This window comes from Gopherus evgoodei, chromosome 9 (assembly GCF_007399415.2).
Source record: "Gopherus evgoodei ecotype Sinaloan lineage chromosome 9, rGopEvg1_v1.p, whole genome shotgun sequence".
Lineage (NCBI taxonomy): Eukaryota > Metazoa > Chordata > Testudines > Testudinidae > Gopherus > Gopherus evgoodei.
In genome coordinates, this window is record NC_044330.1 from 39,170,042 (window position 1) to 39,189,392 (window position 19,351).

Below are 19,351 nucleotides of genomic sequence, written 5' to 3' on the forward strand. Positions count from 1 at the left end.
AAGCAGGTCTCCTGACAAAAGGATTAGAGCTTGTTAAAGTGAACATTCAGCCAATTAATCAGCTTTCACCAGAGTATATTGTAAAAATTTAGCTAGTGGTTTGTCCTGTAAATGTTCACATCTTCCGCTTGTAAAATAAAAATGGCATTAATTTATGTTTGTTTTAAAAACAAACTAAAAAAGTGTGTTTTGTGCAGCCTTAGCTGCTGATTATGGTTGTTTTTAAACAACAAACAAACCACTTTGCATCATAGAGCTTTTTTTTCCACTCCTGCTCAAAGGAAACTATTAACTCTTTTTTTTTTAATTGACTAATTATTTGAAACTGACCTTGGAATCTCAATAGCTCCTGAATCCTAGAAAAAGGCGACTAAACTTCCAAAGTCAGATGAAGTCAGTGACAGAGCACAGGGACAGCATGAACAGTTCGAAATTAGAAGGTTTAATACTTAGCCCTGACAGGAATGGTTTAAAGGCCTTGTTGCTACTGACACAAACATCAGCTAGTATTTAATTCAGGTCTGCATTAAAAAATGACTAAACCGCTCATTTCAAACAGTTCAGTTTTCTGACAGGGCACCCTGTAGCCGTGGCCTGCATTTATTATTTAAACCTTTTTTAACAAAAAATAGTTTCTGAGACCTTTTCTTCTCTTTTAGCCCCCAATTCAGCAATCCATCCCTATTCAGCAAATGCTTCCCCACATGCCTGAAGTTAAACACATGTTTAAATGCTTTGCTGAATTGGGGCGCTACTGATATTTATAAGGGAGGGAGCAGCCATAGGACATATGCTGAGGTGCACAAGTCCTTTTCCTTCTCCTTCCTGTCTGTTCAGTGCCTGCCCTCTTTCTCTTCAGTTCACCTTTGCGGTTGCTCATAGTGTAGACCTAGCTTTGTAGTGCTGGGCTAAGAGAATGAAGCTGGTTTGAATTTTTTTTTCCACCATGGAAAATTTTGACATTTGATCAAATAATCAAAAATTTTCTGAGGAAAAAAATGTTGAGGAAAGCAGGAACTTTCCAGGAGAAAATTTGTTTCGTTAAAAGCCCAGTTTTTTTCATTGAAAATACAGTTGTGCTGGAAAATTTTCTATCAGTGCTAATAGAGAGTGCCTAGAAGCAGCTCCTGAAAGTGTTGTTGATCATGACAGTGTCTGAGACAGGAAGTACAAATGATCACCAACAAAACAGTGGAACTGCCTATATATAAATTTGTAGTATTTCTAATTGTTTTGAGGATTTTTAAATTATTTCAGGAAGTATATCTGCTCTGTATTTGAAAGGAGGAGGTTCTGTATGTGCCTTGCAGTACTGTAACTTAAATACAAAACTTTCTGAGGCTGTACTGTCAAGATACACAAAATAAATAATGGAGAGAGAGAGTCTTTCCCCAAAACTTCTCCCTTTTTTAGTAATATTAGGTGTTACTCTTGGCTGCAGTACGTACAACATCATGGCAACCCTTGCAGTCGTTTCCTAGTTGTGTTCAGCAGTTGTGATACACTATCTGGTGAACTGTGAGCTTCAGAATACCTCTTTGCATGCTTTTTAGCAGTAGCATTTTCCATTTAGCGCCTGATCCTAGACCTGTTGAATCATTTCAAAGGGACTCTGATGCAGTCAGTGTCAATTTCTCAGGGATGTCTTCTCTGGTAGCAGATACCAGGTAAGTCCAGATATATCAGCTTTGACTCAAAACAAGCATAAGGATCTACTGGGGAAAAAAAAACAAATACTCAAGAAATGCTGGAAAGGGGGATGGAGTTTTAAAAATGAACTGTTGGCTGAGTTATCAGACTAATTTTGGTTTTGGTTTTATATTGTTTTTTTAAAGGTTAAAAATCCATTAATAATCAGAATAGGTTATTTTAGTGCATTCAACATGTGGGGACAGTTTCTGCCTCTGATTAGTACTCCGCAAATGAGACTGTTTGTGGGAGAAGGGCTGCTCAGTGTGAGTGATGGTGGCTGATTGAAGTCCTAATGCAAGAAGTGGCCTCTTTTGAAATGTGATGATGCCATAGAATCACACTGTGCTAGAGATGCCATGAGCCTGAATTTACGGAACACAGTTTCCAAGCATGGGCACCTAAATTGGCCCAGATCCCCCAAATTGGACACTGAATACGGTCTGAAATCAGTATGTGTTGAAAATTGGATCTGAAGATGTTAAAAGGGCAACTAAGCCCTTCATGTGTGGGATTAACATACCATTCTAATTTTAGCATCGTCTGTCTGACTGCTTTGGTTTGTGTCTGTGGTGTTTTTTTTCAAACAGATTTCCATGTCCCCTCTCCTGTTATGCTTATGCACGGGATTGACTAACAGCGGCACAATATTTTCCACAATTTTTCAAAGTTGCTGTTCTTGTATGTTAAAGATAATAGAACAGAAAAGGAAGATGAACAATACAAGATGGTATAACTAATACACAGCAGGTAACCCTAGTGCCCAGGATAATCTCCTCCCAGAAAGCAAACGGCAGACCACAGTAGCAGTCAGCATTGGTGCCCCATCTCAATCCAAGGAAACACTTTGGATTGTCAGGGTTACTCATTTCCACCCACTGATTAGCATTTTTGCCACCTCGCTCACCCCTAGTGTCTGCCAGCCAAAGCCAGTTGGGGATTTTGGACCTATGGGGTTGTAAAGAGATCTTGCCACCTGTGAAATCGTCAGTTCTGGGTGGGTGGTATGGGATGTGCCACTGATGAGTTGAACACCAATCCTTGGTAGCGTGTCAGGTATACCACCAAGACTCTAGCAGCTGGTGGGTCCCAGATACCACTCCAGCAATCTGCAGCCACGTAGCTTCTCCTAGGGTAACCCCAGACATCCTATGCCTGTGAACTGCTTGTCACCAGCCCGCCTTCTGTCTGCCAGTGACTCTTCCCTTGCTAGCAGAAAGAGCAGCAGCAGATTCACCCACTGAGTCATCTTTTTTTGACAGCTGATTCATTGTATTATAACAACCCAAGTACATTAGGTAGGTGGAGTTGGTGCACACAGCAGATGACTGCTTCCCAGATACTTCATTATTAACTTTCCTTTCTAAACTTTTTTAAACTTGTGGTTAATTTAGCAAACCTTAAAAAAGTGCTATGAAAATTGGCAGTCCCAAGGCTTGTCTACACAGGGAGGTTAGTGCATAGTGAGGTAAAATGTGAATGTAAAATGCACTAGCTACTCTGTACTTTCTCTCTGTGTAAATGCTCTTTACTGCACACTGAGCACCCTTAGGTGTACAGCTCAGTGTACTGCTAATGTGCATAGAGGCACGCTTAGTGTTTAGCTAAAGGGTCCACTTGGGGAGTGTGTGAACTTAGACTAGCTAGCTGCAGCATCCACCAGCTACTGTGGGCTTTTTTCCCATGCAGACAAGTTGCTGGAAAAATCTACCTGAGTAAGGTTTGATGCATGTGGTGGGCTAGGCAAATTTCGCCTTGCACAGGTTCAGTTTAGGCAAGAGCTGGCAACTGACTACTCCTTGATGGTTTGCTTCTGTACAACTTACACCTGCAGGAGAAATTCTCATAGCCTTCCTTCCAGTGACTCCCTCACACCAACAACTGCCAGGCCTTTCCTCCCCCTTGCTGACCCACTGGCCTAACCACTTCATCTGCTATTTCTGGAGGTTGAGTGGGGCCTTCCATCAGGTCCCCTTCCTCCAAATCCAAAAGTCCTGGTGAGGGGCGGGGGAGAGATGAAAAAGGGCTGGGAGCTGCCAGACCAGCCCCCAATACATACAGGGAAGTGGAAGAAGGAACAACTCTCCTCTGTGGCCAGAAAACAACCCTGATCTGAGAGCATAGGTAGATAGCTTCTCCCCTAAATCCCTAGTGTTACAGTTACAGAAATCTCAGGATTTCCTGAGCAACCACTCAAGTACCAGATTTATGGGGCTTCACTTTGCTAGCCTCCAGCTGCACTGGGATACTTTCCTTCCCAACTATCAGTTTAACTGGAGGAGAGCAACGCTGTGCTCCGTCTACTGCTCTGTGACAGGATCTGACCACTTTCTGGGACCCTTCTCCTATCCATCTCCCAATAGAAAAATCTATATTTGGAGATGGACAGTGGCATTAGCTGGTGACCCCCACAGGTACAAGATGAAGGGAACAACAACTGGCAACCCTGAACTTCCTGGGGGAAATGGGCAACTGAAGAGCAAAGTTGGGGAAGTGCTCAAGCTACTGTACGGCAGGCCCCTCAGCCTTGAAGGCAAGAATGATAAGGGTGGGGAAGCCAGGGAAGACCAGACAGAGACCTGGTGGGATGTACAAATAGCGTCAATCCACATCAGCTGAACTTCTTGGACTCAGTTTGATGATCATAGTTCCATGTGCACCCTTAGTTCCCCTGAGTTTTACTTCCAGGTTATCTTCAAGCCCTTCTTACATACCTATCCAATTAAAAACAAGAATACCAAAACCAACTATTAAATCTAAACCACCCTTCCAATGTGCTCTTGTTGGTGCTTGTATTCCTTTATCCATATTTAAATTCATTCAGTTAAAAATTATCCTTGGTGACTACAAGTGATCTGTTTGTTTCCCCTCATCAGTGATGTGAGTTAAAAATATGGAACTGATTGTAATTTGTAGAAACTATGAAGTCATTAGCAATAGGAGACAGATCTGACAGCGCTAACATCAAAGGAAGCTGGCGTTATTTGGAAGCAGCACTGGGTTCATCACATTGAATTCTACAACTTGACTTTTAAGACGGGCTTGAGAGAAGGTTAACAATTTTTTTTTTTTTTGTTCTTCTGGCTTTTGAGGATCGTTATCAGCCGCAGGGGCATTACAGTGAGTAACTAGTTTGGACCAGAAGAACGACTTAATTTTACAAGAAGCTCATTAACTCATTCTATTTAAAATCTTCTCATTTCACCCAAAACCCAATTATGCTTGGACTGGCAGTGACTGGGACAGGCATTGTCTCACAGGTAATGGGGGGAGAGGGCATAGGGAGTTCTATGGTATTCATGTTGGAGAGAGAAGGGTGACTCCCTTTCTTTGACTTTTAGGTCAAAAGACCTGGTCCCTGGGACAGCTTGACAATTAGAAAATCCTGATGAGCATTTAGAACTAAAACAGCTGTACAATCACTGAGGGGTTCATGGCGCGGGGCAGAAAGCTCAACAAAAGAGACTATTCAAACAATTGAGTTCTATAATTAACACACAAAAATCTGTTCAGAAATGGTAATAACAGTAAAAGAGAGCTAAGAAGAAGCTGCCTACTCATGTGGCAGATGTGGTTTTGTTAAAATTTGAGAGAGAAAACCATCCATGTAAAGAGAGAAAAGAACATTAGAGGGAAAAATGAAAACTTTTTATTCCCCGGTGTGCAGTTAGAATACAAACTGGAAATATTTCCAAAGTAGCAGGCGTGATTGAAAAGGGAACCAGTCATCAATAATCTGAAATAGGTTTTAAGAGGCTAGTATCATTTTTTTTAAATCATTTTAAAAACAATTCCTTTTCCCATTCTTAATTAGAACTAATTTACTGGAAGCTTGAAGCTGAGATCTGCTTCCTTCAAGAATTTACTTTTTCCTTTGTTGCACACATTGGTGTGTTACTGTAGGGTTGTTCATGATAGCTGGGCTGCTGCCGCTGCTTTAAGAATAGCGGTTGCTTTGGGATTTCTTTTAATCACATTGTGGTGTGTAGATGTTGCTTGTAATTAGTAGAACTGGGAACACTGGCTGCTGGGAGTCTCAAAGGACAGGAAACAGGAAGGAGTGGGTAGAAGTTGAGGAGGCAGAGTGAGAGTTACAGAGGGTGCAGCACCAGCTTAGTAAAGAGGTTTCCACTTTAAAAATAAAGTCCTGTTGAAGTTTGTTAGTACCTTGCCTGGTTGATACAACACACATCCAGAGCATTTTGTGGACTTTAGAAACTATGGCAGCACATAGAGTGCAGACACTGCATGCTTAGGTAGCGTGGGTATAAATAGAGTGTAGACTGGGAGGCACTGCTTACAGCAGTGGTTCTCAAAGCCAGTCTGCCACTTGTTCAGGGAAAACCCCTGGCGGGCCGGGCCGGTTTGTTTACCTCCCGCATCGCGGCTCCCACTTGCCACGGTTCGCCGTTCCAGGCCAATAGGGGCTGCAGGAAGCAGTGTGGGCCAAGGGATGTGCTGGCCGCCCTTCTAGTGGGAGCCGCGATTGACCAAACCTGTGGACGCGGCAGGTAAACAAACCAGCCCAGCCTGCCAGGGGCTTACCCTGAACAAGCGGCGGCCCTAGTTTGAGAACCACTGGCTTAGAGGACAACAGAGTAGAGTAGTGTGGCCTGCACTCCTGAACCGAAGGATATATACTCTATGTGGCTCTCTACACGCTCAAACAATGCCTTCTATGTCTACATTACTATTTATAGCAGTGTAGCATCAGCCTGTCCCTTCAGTAAAAGACTCTGGTAGCACAGAGAGTCTCTGACAGAGGGAGACAGTGGGGAAAGGCTCAAGCAGCTACCCACTGCTAGAACCTTTCCCCGCTGTGTACCCTTGCTGGACCTTTTCACTGCTGCATGTATCTACATGTACCCTACATCTGCTGCAAGTGTAGGGAAGTGTAAACAAGTTCTAAGTTTATTTACACAGCTGATCTGTTTTTCTATTAAGCAGATCAATTGTGCTCTGCCTATAAAAATGCCATCAAATACATTAATGTAACATTCTTGTTTTCTGTTTAACTGGAGATGCTAGAAGACACAAATCTTAAGATTATTGCACCAGCACTCACTTAGTCACATTAATGAAGGTTTAAGTGGTGCATTGACCCTGTGCTAGCCCTCTGCAAAGGGATAAATTTCCTACTGAGGTCCTGATTCTGCAGTGAGTTCCATGCAGGCTCCGGGAGCCATACTTGTACTTACAGGATTAGGGTTTCAAATGCAGGCTAACTATGCTTTATAGAGTCACAGGTCAACATTCTAGGGTTTACACGCCCATAATGTCCTCATTACGAGCCTCTATACCATTAACTTTCTTTACTGCTGCTGTACATTGAACTAAGAATTTAAAATTTATGTGCCAGACCTTCTCATTGACTAAGAGGAGTTGTACCAGCAAAGAATTTGGCCCTTCATCTATCCATCTACCTTCTCCTCTTTATTAGCTTCGAAACCAGAAGCTGTGATTTGTCCCATTAAAAATATGCTTCTGCAGTTGGCGTGAGTTAGCTGGTAGCTCCATAAGTTTTTTCCTCTAGCTTCTGTATTGCCCCCTAAATAATCTGGCTGCTAGTGCAGCTCCCATATCGAGAGGGTCATAGAGAGGGCTATAGGCTTAAGCAGCAGCCCGCCAACCCAAATAAATCTCATTTTCGTGACTTTAATGCCACTGAAATCTACCACAAAGAAGTTTAGCCCCATGGAGACTACCTTATCCACACCCAAAGTAGAAGTTAGCCTTCTGGTGAACGCAGAGTCAGGGAGGGAGGGTCACCAGGGAAAAGGGAAGTAAATAAACCAAGAAAGAGAGCCAAAAGGAATATAAATAGAGTTGTCTTAAATTTCCCAGATTTAAATATTTTTGTAGTTATTTTGAATTTTAGTGAAAAAACTGGGATGAATTTTTTCAGGAAGTTTTTTGCCAAAAATTAATCTCATTTTCCACCATCTGTAGAACTGTTCAAATTTTTCAAAATGTTGATGAAATATTAAATTCAAATTTCAACAAGGAAAAAAAAGGACTGCATTTTGGGTGAAAATGTTTGCATTTGTTCCCAGCTTGAAATAAAACCAATATATAAATAAATTGATGTTTAATATTTTAGTTTTTAATTATTTTTCTTCCAAACCTATCAAAAGTGTCTCTCAGTATTTTGTATTTACGTGCAATAACTTCAACGTATTTAGTTGTAGCATTGCCCTCTCCCCCGCACCCGCCCCCCAAATAAAAAGCGTGGGGAGAATCAGCTAAGAGAACTATATTGTTTATTTTTCAACCTCACTTTATTTTGGAAAGGTTGAATGAAAACAAGCAAAGCAACCTCCAGTCTACACATAAATTGTTTCAGGAAGTCATGAGCTTCTGAAAACAGGTTTATAATGGGAGGCTGGGATTTTTAAAACAGCCTAAGGAAGTTATACACCCAAATCCCTTTGATATTCAGTGAGACCTGGACTCCTGCTTTTCTTAAACTCCTGTTTTTGCAATTATAGCTGTACTTTAGTGGATATCCCTAGTGAAAGCTATGAGAATGGCAGGCTAAATTTTTTGCTTGCTAAGGTTGGCGGTGTTCTTCTGAGTATCATGAAAAGATAAATAAAATAGATGTGCTTGAAAGCAGGATTTCTGTAGCTGTGAGTCCAAGGTTTGGTTTAGGCTCATCTTCACTTAAAATTATTTTTTTTACCCCAGAAAAAATACAGGTATCACAATTTTGTTTTTTCACACTGAAAATATTTCTGTTTAAGAATTTCCTTGGAAATCTTAAGGATAATTCTGTTTTAAAAATAACTTTATGTTGGTGGGTGATCTGAATGGAAGAAAAGATTCCTCTCTCTCTCTCTCTCTCTCTCTCTCTCTCTCTCTCTCTCTCACTTTTTTTTAAACTAATAGAAAGAACTAATTAAGGGAAAGCTAAAGGAACTGAATTCAGGGTTTGTACTGCACATGTAAACTAATCTTTTTACAATGACATCTTTCGAAAGCTGTGTAAGAATACCATTCATGCCCTGTCCTATCTAGCAAATCCTCCCCAGAAAAGAAGCAAAATGAAGGATTGTCATGAGCAAGCAATAAAGACTTTCAAGGAAGGGGTTCTATTCACACTTGTTGTTTGTCTACTAATTCATTAACATTAAAAAATACTGTATAATATCCTAGTTTTAAAAAAAAGGCCAGTACCAGTCATAGTAGGTGTGTCAGCTGTACTTCAGGGAAAGAATACCCTTGACAGGGTTAGGATCAAGTTTTTAAGTGAAAATACAATAGAACTCTGAGGTGCAAAGAACTGTTGAATAAATGCAATGTATTCTCAAGTATTCTTATGTGCCAAGTGCTGAAATGTAGTGCATCTGTGAACACGCTGAAGTGAAGAAAACCATTGGTTCAGTAGTCGGTGATTTTGTATAGCCGAAGCAAAATGGCTCAGTGCTTCAGAAGCTGCCACTGCATTTAGAGAGAGCTTTTTGCAGGTCCTGAAATATTAATGACCAAGGCTTAACATAGTAGAAAACAAAAGATTATGTTGTGTTAAGAAAAAGGGGAAAATTCCTGTGAATTGTAGAATTTCAAACCCCACTCCCATGCCTACTGCATCCCCTCAATCCCTTCCTAGCTGCAGCGTCTGAAAAGAGTGTATAATGTGGGAATTTCCCCCCAGAATGTGTAACTGCTATATCTTCCTGGTTTTGTGATAAAATGTTAAAACCACAGCAGAATTTTCATCCCCTGTATGGGGATGGTTATTCTGTTTTTTCATCTCCCTTTCTTTTTTACGTTGCAAAAAAGTGCTCTCTGTCTGCATCTATGTATTTGTCAGTTTTAGGTGTAGGGCATGATTGTCATCTGACTTATGCTAATACAAACCAGGTGCACCACCATTTTCAATAGAGTTACTACTAATTTACACCAGTGTAACTCAACTCAGAGTCTGTCACATGACAGTGGTTTTAAACCAAATGCATCAAGGCTGCTAGCAGTATTTGAGCACATTAATCAAACACTGCAACTCCGATGTAAAAAAATATTAAGGTAGTTTTTCCCTTTTTTTGGCAGCCTGTACTACAAGCAGAATAACCCATTTTGCACAAGTTGCCTTTATTTACTGTGACTGACTGAGTGACAGCCTGTACCCAGTGGGTTTCTATTTGTGTTCGGGGACTAATTGTATTTGATGTGGAGAGGCCAGAGCTTCTTCCTGCCAAAGCAGCAGTTTCTGATTTTAATCGAAACCCCAAGGCCATTTGACGTTTAGCCAAAAAGCACCTTGCAAGCTGAACCTTATCTAATTATGTGATGTGTATAAACTCTGGAAGCATAAATCTTAGTCATTGGAGCAACGTGTTATTATAAGATTCCCTGGTCCAGTGACAGCCAAGGTGAGCGAGGCCGAGATTGATCTCTCAGTGCTTTTACTGACAGTGCTCACACATCATGAAGTTTAGACTCACTAAGGAAATTCTGTCAGTGGCTTTGGTTAGGAAGAGCAAAGTAACATGCTCCTTTACAAATGTCGCTAAAATCCCTGTCTAAGGTGTGTATCTTAAAAATTAAAGAATAAATGAAAAACAACAATAACTGGATGAGTGCAGAGAGGAAGAACTCTAAAGATAGTCTAGGTGCCAAATGAAGAGCCTTGAGAGTGAGTCATGCTGTAAATATGGGGAATAACCCTCCACCTTACACTCTCTGTTTTTATATAAAAAAAAAAGCCTGGATGTTTGCTCTGGCCTCTGAAGGGTTGAAAGCCAGTGGTGTTGGCTGCCTTCTCTCTTTTGCCAAGGCACAGATTTCTAGGATGACATACCTGGGGGCCCCTACTAAAACTTGCTATTAATGACAGTAATGAGTTTTTTCCAAGTGATGTAAAAGTAGCCATCCATGTAAGCGTCGCCCTTATGAAGATGATGTCACCGAAAGGGGATTCGGTGCCAGCAGTGCAGCTATTGGATACCCTAGCTTCAAGGAGGGAAGAACATGCTTATTTCCTCCCTTGAGGAGAAGGAGCCAAATTAATCCTGCCTTGTCAGAGGGAGACATGCCATTTCCGGGCATGTTAGACTCAGAGCCTCCCTGCCAATCACAGTGGGTGCCTGTTCCACTCCGTCTCCAAAATTGGCACTGTCAGACTATCAGCTGCCATTCCTTAAGTGGCCGTGGAATTAAACTGTTGTGCTCTGTTACTGTGCTGTATGAGTGTGTGCACGCAGGTGGGAATGGGGAGTGACATGCAAGACCATGTCTAACACAAAGATGAAGCAGGTTTTCCAGCAAAGTTGGTAGGGGAATGTGTTTATAGGTGCTGTTGTAATAGCACCAAACCAGCTTCTTAAAGGGCCCTTGTTTGAATTAGAAATTGTATCCCTCAGTGTAGGGCTAGCGACTAAGAGCTTGTTGGTTTGTTAGCTTCTCATGTGGGCATGGTTTGTTATTCTTCGAAAATGTCTCCAGCCTAGATTTTGAGTAAAGGGGACAGATTTTATTATCTCATACTGGGCAAATAACACTCTTCATTCCCTTTTCTCCTTCTAGCTTGCAAAATTGGATACTACAAGGCTCTCTCCACAGATGTTTCTTGTGCCAAATGCCCATCCCACAGCTACTCCATCTGGGAAGGCTCTACCTCCTGCACTTGTGATCGGGGCTTTTTCCGAGCTGAAAATGATGCTGCCTCCATGCCCTGCACTCGTAAGTCAGACTCTCTTATTTATTTATTCCTTCTGCCTCAATAATTTGAAAAACGTTCCCTTGAGATGCACATCACGCTTTGAGAAGTGTGCAGCAGCTGCATTCAGTAACCATTCCTCTTCAGCCAAGTAAACGCAAGGTATCGAAAGCAGGTCTTTTCCCAGCACAAAACATAACATGAAATTATAATTAAATGAGAGATGAAATCATTGCTGTAAAAATAAATAGCTCAGTAATAATCAGATATTTGACCTCATGCTCCATTGTTATCAGTTGCAGACACAGGACTAGAACCTGTATTTCCTGAGTCCCAGTCCAGTGCACTATCCTCTGAACTATACAGCCTCTTCTGTTTTAAAACCTTAATGTATGTAGAAATTGTGATACATTTGTTCACAGTTACAAGGATGAATGTAAATATTTGGATATTTAATGACTATCTGTGTCGAGTTGACTAGCTTAAAATTTACAGCATAACTCCTTAATGACGGCAGTAGCAGTCTTAAATACCAAGATGCTTAGTTTGTTGTGTCCCTGTAAGATACATACATGGTTTATAAGTGCATATGTCCAAATCTATATCAATCAAATCTGTGCAATATCTGTAAATCCTCCAGTCGCTCCAACTTGTGGGGAATCAGGAGATTACATTTAATTCCACAAGGATGTTTTCATCAGCGAGAGCATGCCTACAGGGGTAGGTACAACCAGCACATCAATCTGGGTACGTGTTAGTGGGTCATGCTGTTTAAGAAGTGAGACTTAAACCTTCCCTCAGCCTAATATTTTGATAATTGAGTTTTTTTCTATATGAATATAATATTCTGAGTTAATAAACATAAAGGCTATATTTTGCTGGAGTATATTCGTGTACGGCTCCCACTGAAGTCTATAGGGACTGCTTTTGGATCCAGAATCAGGATGTGGTGGTGTCTGTGTGTGAGAGCGAGCAAGCAAGAGATATTCTTTGTTTTGTTTTTATTGTAATCCAAATTTCTTATGAGGAGATGGGTCACATTTTATAGTGTCAAGTATCAGGGGGTAGCCTTGTAATCTGTATCCACAAAAACAACGAGTTCAGTGTCACCTTAAAGACTAACAGATTTATTTGGGCATAAGCTTTCATGGGTAAAAAAACCACGAAAACCCTTCAGATGATGCATAAAACCACGAAAACCCTTCAGATGATCCACAAAAGCTTATGCCCAAATAAATCTGTTAATCTTTAAGGTGCCACCGGACATTTTATAGTGTCCCTTTTAATCTTCATTTCTCCCCTTCATTTTTTGTCCATCACTGTTAACAGCATCCTTCCTAAATTCCAGCCCTTCCCTTCCAACAATCGCACCCCTGAGCACCATTATTACAGCAGCTAAAGATTCCAATGAAAACCTGGCCTTAGTGAGAGAAGTCCTAACCAAAAATGAAACTATCAAACGAAGGTTTGAGGTAAGGAGACACGGCATGTGCAAGTGACCAAAGTGCAAAGAGAGGGTTCTAAGGGATAGTGAGTCATATCCAGAAATCTTTTTTTTGTGGAAGGATAACAAGTATATTTACAAGTACAATTCTTTCTTGTGAAGCATGTTCCTGCAGATGATCAGTTTGAGATAGGTCCATGTTTGCTAAGTTTAATCACTGTGGATGAGGTTCTGACCAGCTTGTATGTGTGTGTGTGGGGTTGAGGCTGGCATGATACTCGGTCACAGCTGCAGTCGCTGTTCTCAGGATTACCCCCGTGTTTATAGCTTAACCCAGAAAGTTGGAGACGAAGAGATGGGGACACAGCCCTGCCTCCACTCCTCACGTCTGCAAATGATAATACTGGGCACACAGAAACAAAGAGGCTGCACAGTACCAAATGCACTGGAGAATTAGAGGAAGAATGATGGTTCCAGGCAGAGCTCAGACCTGGACAATGTAGATTTACACTGCACCCACTGTAGCCCAGTGCCATGATTTGAGCCTGTGTATATTACAGAAAAGAGTTTGTATGCGTATGCTTGCATGTAGTCTGTAAGAAATGTGAAATGGATTTGTTTTGTTGGATTGCTAAAAAAAGGTTAAAGGGTTTATTTCTATGTGACCCAACGTGAAGGAGAACAACCAGGTTATTTCTGTGTTTTTATTATCGAGAGGGCAGTCACATCCGGCATGCCGCACACTCTCCAGCACACCCCTCCTCTGACGTTTTTGGCTTAGCTATGTTCTAATGTTGTTTATGACTGTGTATGCTTATGACATTACAACAGACAAGGCTCTGATCATGAAGTGTATCCCTGTGTGAGCATGTTAAGGCATCGTCTCACAGCAAGGCAGGTTTTGCAAGAGGACACCTGCCCAACCTCTCCTTCTGAAACCAACTCCAGATAGCCATTGGCCAACTCCTTCTGGGCAAATGATGGAAGCCATTTAGGAAGCCTGTATGTAAGTAACCCTTCCAAAGAACCCCCGAGTTAGTCTGCCTTTCCTGACAAGATGTGGAGATGGAGAAGAACATAAACATTAGAAGTTTTTTTTCAAACTGATTTCAGATGCTAATCAGTTCTTACCAGTTGGTTAAACCAGGTGACAAAGCCAATTCCCTTTTGCGGACAGCCATAATAATCAGGCACCTTCTTTGTTCATTATGCTCTTTTTAACCCTGGTATTCTCATTCAGCCCTGCATTTAGTAATCACTCAGTGTGACGGCACACTAATGAAGAAATAAAACACAGTATCTGAGATCCATTCTTCTAGCAGAAAGATAGACTATGCTCCAGTGGCTTGTAAAATCAGGTTTCTGTTCACTTGGAGAACTATTAGACCAAGTGAACAAAAGTAGTGTTGGGTAATTTGGAGGGAAACACCTGGAATGGACTATCGGTTGATCATTTTTTTAAACTATATATTATCATTTCTAAATCTTTTTTTAAGATGAAGAACTTCAGTCTTCTCAGGACTCTTTTCTGTCGATCCTTGACCCTTTGGTATCGATTTCTTTTAGTGATATATCAGCTCTCTCTTGTCATCTGTATCTTACCCTTTGCAGGCTTGGGGAGGAAGATTCTCTTGCAACTTTCCATTAACCTGATTGTTCTTATGGATGAGAGGGAATTAGAGATCTTCCTCCCTTCCCTTTTACACAATTCTCATGTCAATGAAAATTGCACCTACTCTCTGATGTGCTGGGCCGATCATGGTCCCCAGAGCTTGGAATATTCTGACACTATCCCTCTGCATCAAAGATTTGATGAGGAATATTTTACATGTTCTTTGTCCTGTGTTAAATTATACAAACCACTTTTTTAACTCTTGCTCATGCCTCCTTTAAGTAAATGACCCACATTTGACTGTAGTTACACTGGTAGAAATCCAGTATAGCTCCACTGATATCAGTAGTTACTCCTGACTTACACCTACAAAATTGAGAGCAGAATATGGCCAGGTAGGGTTGCATGGGTATGAATGGCAGCAGAGTTTGATCCACAAATTGTAGCTGGGACATGTGAATAGAGCAGACATAGATGCACAAAGACACACATTTACTTATGGGACAGAAGGGAACTTTCACTTCAGTCTCGTCTCCAAGGGATAATCACTGATGTTGTGTCATTGCAGAGGAAAAGAATCACCTCCTCCTTTCTTAGACAGAATTCTCCTTCTTACTTTGGATCAGGAATTCAAGCTTGCAATTCTAAAGCTGACAGGGCTTTTCAGCTGTGTGCTAGGGCAGGGAAATGGAATGGTTGACCAGAAACTGTGGGAAACAGTTATTTTCCCCCTCTAGAAGCATGGCAAAAGTTATATTAATGCAACTATTCAGACCTTCATTATACTTCAGTACTGGTTGAAATGAGGAGTCTGCATAAAGTCAGCACTTAAATGGGGTATTAATAGTCTCCACAATAAACAAAGCTATGAGAGGTAAAAAGCCACCAATTTAACAGTTCTCTTTCTAATCTGTGAGGATGCCGATTTTAGACTTTTTATTCCCCCTTGCTAAATTCCATTCTGGCATAGGCAGATGTAATTCCTACTCAAGTCATTGAGAATTGCTCTTGCTTACGTATGTGTCTCTTTCACTGTTTTTTAATAAACAGTGCACACATTATAAGCCGACATGAAGCACTTTTGTGTTGTTTATATTGCCTGTTTGATCAAGGTTATTAATGGTTTGTGATTGGGAGCATTTTACAAAAGAGATGATTAGTATAGACTGTCCACCTTGAGATCTTTCTAAGTAAATGATTCTAAATAATTTAGACCGTTGTGCCACCCAAACAAGGACTGATTGATTGATAGTTTGGCCTGGCCTAAAATATTCTTTAAACAGCTGCTTTTTAAGACCGTTTATACCAAGATACGTGAGGAAAGTGCCTGCTTTAAAAAGGCTTTCTCCAGTTTAGGTCATCAAGAAATCAAAAGAACCTTAACTTCAAACAGCAAACGTCACTTAGTTTGTCTTTACATTCACCTCTTCTAATTGAATTTAGTGCACTTCTGTATTTCCTCCAGAAGGTATATTGTTTTTAAATTACCATTTTAGTCCTATTACTCAAGCCCCCTGCTTCTAATGCTTTCTGACAGTTATCAACATAATGAACTATAATGAAATGAACAATCTACAGTGGAAACTCAATGTGGATTCCACTAGTGCTGTGTGACTGTGTTGTTAAAATTTGAATGTAAATTAAAATAACACTGTCCTTACTTGTTTCCAAGGTCAAGGTTTAAAAAAAGGTCTCTAAGGTCTAAACACTTTAATCTTGCAAATGTTACATTCTTACGTATGTCCTTGATGCCATCCTCTGTTACACTTAAAATATTGCAAAGATAAACATTGGCCTACAGTTTCAGAAATGTGGATGCAGTTACATACCTATTTGCAAATACATTCACAATAACTCTGCATTCAAATGACTAATTGCACATAGAGCTGGTCATCTGAGCATGTATTTAGTATATTTACTACAATTGCTTACGTTTTTGCACAAAGAACACACACATACATTTTTTTCTTAAACTTAGACCTTCACTGCACATCCAGGCAAATTCTGGTTGTCACCTCTTCTAATTGTTTATAATTTGAGGTCAACTGCTGGTGCAGAAGAACCAGATAGTAGGAAGCGGTAGTGTGTTGCAGACAGCTTTAGCATGGACTTTTTCATATTTTCTTCCCAGGGTTTCCCCCAGAGTTTTTCTAGAAATGCAGTCTGAGGCCTTCAATGAGAAGTTGTACCATATGCTATGAGAGAGCAAATGAGGACCAGTGTAAATGACATTGAAACCTATACAAGAGACTTATTTGGCACCCTCCTGTCATAGGAGGCAGTGTTTCCCAATGTAATAATTCTGCCTCACCTTATTAGAAGATGATAATTAAACAACAGATTTTATTATTCCTTTAAGACAGATTTAATTATATGAAATGCTGCCTCATCTTTAAGGAACAATAATCCATGACTGTATTGTGTAGAACTTCCTTCTTACTAACCGTTATCTTGAAAAACTTTTTAGGGTAAAATATTACAGATGCAAACCTATACAAAAATAACAGAGGCAGGAGAAAGAATTGTATTTTGCAGAGGCAATAGGGAAGAGTGGTTTGGGGGATTTTTTTGGTTTTGTTTTTAGATGAGATTTAGAGATACGTCATCAGTTAGCTGCAGCTATAATGGAAGGGATTTGAGATGAGAGGAATTTCACAGGAGAAGGCTCTCTCTCCACAAACAGTATGATTGGATGAAGGGACTGAGAAGAGGCTAAGTGAGTAAGGAGGGTATGGGAGAAAGAGAGGGGTTGACTCACTGGAACAAGTCTGTAGAACATTTTAAAAACAAAGAGGGCATTTTTTGGACCAGGTGAGTTGTGTCTTTATTATAATTAAGGTTCAAATCAACAGTTCATTAAAGGCAACATCGCCTTGAGATATTAGCCAGCTTCTGCCTCTCTTTCTCTATATCTTTAAATTAGTACAGACATTTACTGGATTAATTTGGGACTCTGATTTGGCCCAGTCCTGAAATCCATACTCGGGCAAAATTCCCATTGAAGTAAATCAAGTTTTGCCGAAGTAAAGAATTCAGCAGTTTGTTGCAGTGACATGACCTATTTTTCCAGGTTGGACATTTTCCTATCCAGTGTCCAAAGAACTTTTTGCCATTCATAATGGATTTCATTGCTTTTAATCTAAAAAGCATTTGGATGGATATTTGCTCTTAAGCTGCAGTTAAGCTAGTTAGTGAAGATGTGGTTGTGCTTCTTTAGGCTGTGTGAGAGCATGAGCTGCCACAAATGCTGGTTTAGGAAGGTCAGTAGTTGTTACTAGAGTAGCCATTGGTGCGGGAATTCAAAGAGCCCACACAGTGGTGACGTGTGTCTCAAACCTGCAACAGCACATTAATAATTAGAGCTCTGCGGTAACTAGCTTAGCTTCAGAGAAGTGGAAATATCAATTGCATTGTTCTTTAAATCAAAGAAACCAGGTCTTACATATCAAGTAACCCAAAGAGAAGAGGTCTTTTGGCCTGCCAATAGGAAATAATACATGCCAGGAAAATGGACCAAAGGTCCTAGTTAGGCAAAACTCCCACTGAAATCAAAGGGAGTCTTACCTGAGTAAAAACTTTGGAATCCGGCCCTTGTGTCCCGATCAGATGCCCTTCTATTAAAAACCTGAACTAATATTAATCTGTGCCCAAAAAGAAAGAAAAGTAGCTGATGATTGATATCTCAAGTGGTTGTTACGTTTAGTGGACTGTTGACTTTAGCCCTCACAGTTGTAAAAACACATAGCCTATAATGATAAATGACTAGAATGTCCATGCAGCTAAGAAGCAACTGTTGCCCTAAATGGCAACGCTTATGTAAACTAGCCTGCAGCAGCCAGAGAGCTGTCCAAGCTGCTGAAAGAAAGCAATTAGTGGCAGCAACATATACAACTGTCAGGGGAAAGCATGGGCTTTATTTCAGAGTCAAAACTTACACATCCCAAGTGTTTACTCTGCGTTATAACCTGTCTTTCAGATGGAGAGATTAACAACAAAGGCTTATCTGAAGGGCTTCACAGCCCAGACACTGAAGCATTATTGACAGCTCCAAAGTTGTACATGATTAACGAAGCTTTATAAAATAGAAAGAGGAGAACCAAGGTGCTTCTTCTTGAACTCTTGTCCTGGCACCAGTTTCCCCAGCATTTCAGTGAGGCAGCAACAGGAGTTTAAAGGAATTTATCTTACTATTTATTTGAGGGTTTTTTCTGTGCACGCAATTGGAAACACTGCAATCTGCATTCGCACTTGAACTTTGTCTCTAGAGAGTTCAGTCTTAGATTTGTGATTGATAAAAAAAAAATAATACTATGGTTAAAAGCCTTTGGGTTCTGAGAGCTGTTCTAGATATGAATCTCTTTCCTCCTTGCATCTCTTTATATAGTCCTTTTTATTCTTGCTATATCATACACGATGTCTGGCTTCCAAACCTCATACAATAGAAGATGTATTTGATTTTTTATGACTTATTGTACAGTGAATAATATGTGTCCAGTTAGGTTTTCTTTCCATTAGAGGAGCTGACATCTGGACAGTTACTCCCAAATGCCTAGAGTGCAAAGTTGTTCCTTTATCTTATCAAAAACTTCAGGGCTTTCCTATAGTTTACTCCGGGGTGGCCAACCTGAGCCTGAGAATTTACCAACGTACGTTGCCGAAGAGCCACAGTAATATGTCAGCAGCCCCACATCAGCTCCCCCTTCCCCGCACTCCCAGCGCTTCCGACCCACCGATCAGCTCCTTCCTCCTCCCTCCCTGCACCTCCTGATCAGCTGTTTTGTGATGTGCAAGAGGCTCTGGGGGGAAGGGGGAGGAGTGAGGGCATGGCTGGCTCAGAGGAGGGGGCAGGAAGGGTGGAGTGGGGGCAGAGGTGGAGTCGGGGTTGAGCAGCGAGCACCCTCGGCACATTGGAAAGTTGGTTCCTGTAGCTTCAGCCCCAGCATCGGTG

General features: G+C 40.9%; 1 protein-coding gene across 2 annotated transcripts in view; it reads left to right on the forward strand.

Annotated features, from left to right (window-relative positions):
• EPHA4 (EPH receptor A4) overlaps nucleotides 1-19,351 on the forward strand; it is a 138,014-nt gene that overhangs the window by 46,443 nt on the left and 72,220 nt on the right. For both annotated transcript variants that reach the window (XM_030575754.1, XM_030575755.1), the window contains exon 4: nucleotides 11,215-11,370. In XM_030575754.1, the coding sequence (XP_030431614.1) occupies nucleotides 11,215-11,370 (156 nt within the window). The remainder of the gene's footprint in view (nucleotides 1-11,214; nucleotides 11,371-19,351) is intronic.